The 3745-nt window shown below is 40.5% G+C and overlaps 1 protein-coding gene across 1 annotated transcript in view; it reads left to right on the top strand.

Annotated features, from left to right (window-relative positions):
• LOC110454677 (sodium-coupled monocarboxylate transporter 2-like) overlaps nucleotides 1-3745 on the top strand; it is a 42050-nt gene that overhangs the window by 15752 nt on the left and 22553 nt on the right. Inside the window, exons 4-6 of the mRNA XM_021504318.1 lie at nucleotides 224-291; nucleotides 2261-2415; nucleotides 3072-3212. Coding sequence (XP_021359993.1) covers nucleotides 224-291; nucleotides 2261-2415; nucleotides 3072-3212 — 364 coding nt within the window. The remainder of the gene's footprint in view (nucleotides 1-223; nucleotides 292-2260; nucleotides 2416-3071; nucleotides 3213-3745) is intronic.

The raw sequence follows: 3745 nt of genomic DNA, 5'->3' as shown, positions 1-3745 counted from the left end.
CTGTGTTTCTGTTATGAGACTATGTATAACCATGTATTGGGGTTGTGGGTTGTGTTTCTGTTATAAGACTATGTATAACCATGTATTGGGGTTGTGGACTGTGTTTCTGTTATGAGACTATGTATAACCATGTATTGGGGTTGTGGACTGTGTTTCTGTTATAAGACTATGTATAACCATGTATTGGGGTTATGGACTGTGTTTCTGCTCTTTGTTTCCCCAGTGACAGATTTTAGTCTGTGGGGTGCTGTCTGGGCCGTGGGTCTCGTCTGCATCTTCTACACCACACTGGTGAGTAAGGACACATAACTAGTGTGTTTATTCTGTACAGTACATAAAGTTAAAGTGACAGTGTCATTTATAAGACTTTATACGACACATTTTCGGTAGGTGTTGAATCGGGACACGTGAAGCACCACATAAAGTGTCATTTTACCCAGGCAAAACTCGTTCCCTTTCCAAATGAACACCAAACTCGTTCACATACATTGTTAATTCTATTTAACTCGATGAATCTTGTTTTACAAAAAATCTTATGTAATGGGAAGTTCGTCGTTTAATTTCGTCGTTTCGACCCTTACCTGGGGAGATCTACTTTACAATCATACCGACCCTTACCTGGGATAGTCTACATTACAATCATTTCGACACTTACCTAGGATAGTATACTTTACAATCAGTACTTTACAATCAGTACGACCCTTACCTGGGATAGTCTCCTTTACAATCAGTACTTTACAATCAGTTCGACACTTACCTGGGATAGTCTCTTTTACAATCAGTACTTTACAATCAGTTCGACACTTACCTGGGATAGTATACTTTACAATCAGTACTTTACAATCAGTTCGACCCTTACCTGGGATAGTCTCCTTTACAATCAGTTCGTCCCTTACCTGGGATAGTCTACTTTACAATCAGTTCGACCCTTACCTGGGATAGTCTACTTTACAATCAGTTCGACCCTTACCTGGGAAAGTGTACTTTACAATCAGTACGACCCTTACCTTGGATAGTGTACTTTACAATCAGTTCGACCCATACCTAAGATGGTTTCCTTTACAATCAGCTCGACCCATACCTTAGATGGTTTCCTTTACAATCAGTTCGACCCTTACCTAAGATAGTCTCCTTTACAATCAGTTCGACCCTTACCAAAAATAGTTTCCTTTACAATCAGTTCGACCCATACCTAAGATGGTTTCCTTTAAAATCAGTTCGACCCTTACCTAAGATAGTCTCCTTTACAATCAGTTCGAACCATATCTGGGATAATTTCCTTTACAATCTGTTCCACCCATACCTGGGATAGTTTCGTTTACAATCAGTCCGACCCTTACCTGATATAGTCTCCTTTACAATTAGTTCGACTCTTACCTAAGATAGTCTCCTTTACAATCAGTTCGAACCATATCTGGGATAATTTCCTTTACAATCTGTTCCACCTATACCTGGGATAGTCTCCTTTACAATCAGTCCGACCCTTACCTAAGATAGTTTCCTTTACAATCAGTTCGACCCTTACCTGATATAGTCTCCTTTACAATCAGTCCGACCCTTACCTAAGATGGTTTCCTTTACAATCAGTCCGACCCTTACCTGATATAGTCTCCTTTACAATCAGTCCGACCCATACCTATGATATAATATCTAAGAGTCCGACGCTGACCCTAGCTAGTGTAGCTTTCATGCAGTTAATTGTTCGAACAATATCTCTTATTAAGATGTCAACTGACTTCTGAAATGTTACATCTTTTTCAATGTAATATATGATGTCATTTTGATCAGTGAAAGAATACCTACCGTCAAACCACCAATGGCAAGTGACATGGCCTCACGTAAATAAACAATTATTAGATAAATTTGATATGAAAGTTTTGCAGACTCTGTATTTTACCTAGATTTGGTGTTTTTTTTGCATTCGCAATGTCATTGTCGATTTTATCAAAATGCTGTGTAAGAGGAAGGACAGGATGAGTCCAACAGTGTCTCAAACATTACTTGTATGTGTGTGTATGGGGTATTACGAAAATCTACCCTCTCCTTTAGAATTTAGGTTCTGAACCTCACAAAGTCTCAGTTCTGACCACAATTCTGCACACTTTGGAGGAATTTCCGTATCGCCGATACATGTATAGTCCTTACTGAAATCCGTGTTTGTTTCCTGATCATAACGGACCTCTGTTTTGGCTAAGTGTTAATTAACAACGCACGTGTAATCTGTTGTTGTTGACTAAAGCAGCCTTCACTGATCTTCTAGGGCGGTATGAAGGCCGTGTTATGGACTGACACGTTCCAAGTGTCCCTGATGATCGCCGGCCTGCTCGCAGTGCTCATCCAAGGTTCCATAGAAGTAGGCGGCTTCGCGAAGGCTTGGGAAATATCTCGGGTTAGCGGAAGGATATGGTTTACCGAGTAAGTACAGCGACTAGAAAGCCTAAAAAGTACATTTATATTGAAGGATAGCGCACATGATGATTTACAAAGCAAATGTACGTTTACGTTTTCCGAGGATAGAAAAGACAAACTAATACCTAGAAACAACAGAAAAGAATGTATCTAATTGGTGGTTATCATTGTTTTTTTATGCGGCTCAGTCTAGTGTTGAGTACAGTTACAACCAACTTCTACTCGATATTGGAGCATCAACAAATCATTACCAAATATACTGTCGATTTAACACAGTGGTGTAGGGCCAATTCTATATTTGTAAAAAGGAAACATTACATAACTTCACGGAAAACAAGTTATACACGCACATTTAACTTGTTACACGGATGGAAGTGTACCAGGTAAAGTTGTCCGATTTATATATCTTAATTATTTTATATCAATGGTCGATAATATGAAATATGAATCGATTGGACAACTAGCTACCGTTCCCGCTGCTGACAGTAGCACATACATGCATGTAGAGCAAAACAAAATCCCAGACATTGGAAATCTGTTTTCTTTTTTTAATAGGGTCCGTTTGTGATATCACAGCATATAAAGATGAAATTTTATAATCAACAAACTCATATCAATATTCTTTTCAAAATAGATTCATTCTGGAAATTTGGTCATTGTAGCTTCGATCCTGACCCGATTGTGCGCCACAGTTTCTGGACATGTGTATTCGGGGGCGCCTTTACGTGGCTGTCGGTATACGGTGCCAACCAGGCACAGATCCAGCGGGCCATCACGTGTCCCACCATAAGAAAGGCTCAGTAGTAAGTACTTATACAGATTCATCGGGCCATCACGAGTCCCACAAATAGGAAGGCTCAGTAGTAAGTGCTTATAAATATTCATCGGGCCATCACGAGTTCCACAAATAGAAAGGCTCAGTAGTAAGTACTTATACAGATTAAGCGGGCCATCACGTGTCCCACCATGAGAAAGGCTCAGTAGTAAATACCTATACAAATTCCTCGGGCCATCACGTGTGCCGCCATGAGGAAGGCTCAGTAGTAAGTACTTATACAGATTCCTCGGGCCATCAGGTACCCACCACGAGGAAGGCTCAGTAGTAAGTGCTTATACAGATTCAGTAGGCCATCACGTGTCCCCCACAATGAGGAAGGCTCAGTAATAAATACTTATATACAGATTCAGCGGGCCATCACGTATCCCCCACCATGAGGAAGGCTCAGTAGTAAGTGCTTATACAGATTCAGTAGACCATCACGTGTCACAAAATGAGGAAGGCTCAGTAGTATGTACCTATACGGATTCCTCGGGCCATCACGTGTCCCCACAATGA

The sequence above is a fragment of the Mizuhopecten yessoensis genome, unplaced genomic scaffold (genome assembly GCF_002113885.1).
Source record: "Mizuhopecten yessoensis strain PY_sf001 unplaced genomic scaffold, ASM211388v2 scaffold8011, whole genome shotgun sequence".
Classification (NCBI taxonomy): domain Eukaryota; kingdom Metazoa; phylum Mollusca; class Bivalvia; order Pectinida; family Pectinidae; genus Mizuhopecten; species Mizuhopecten yessoensis.
This window is presented reverse-complemented; position numbering and strand designations above follow the sequence as displayed.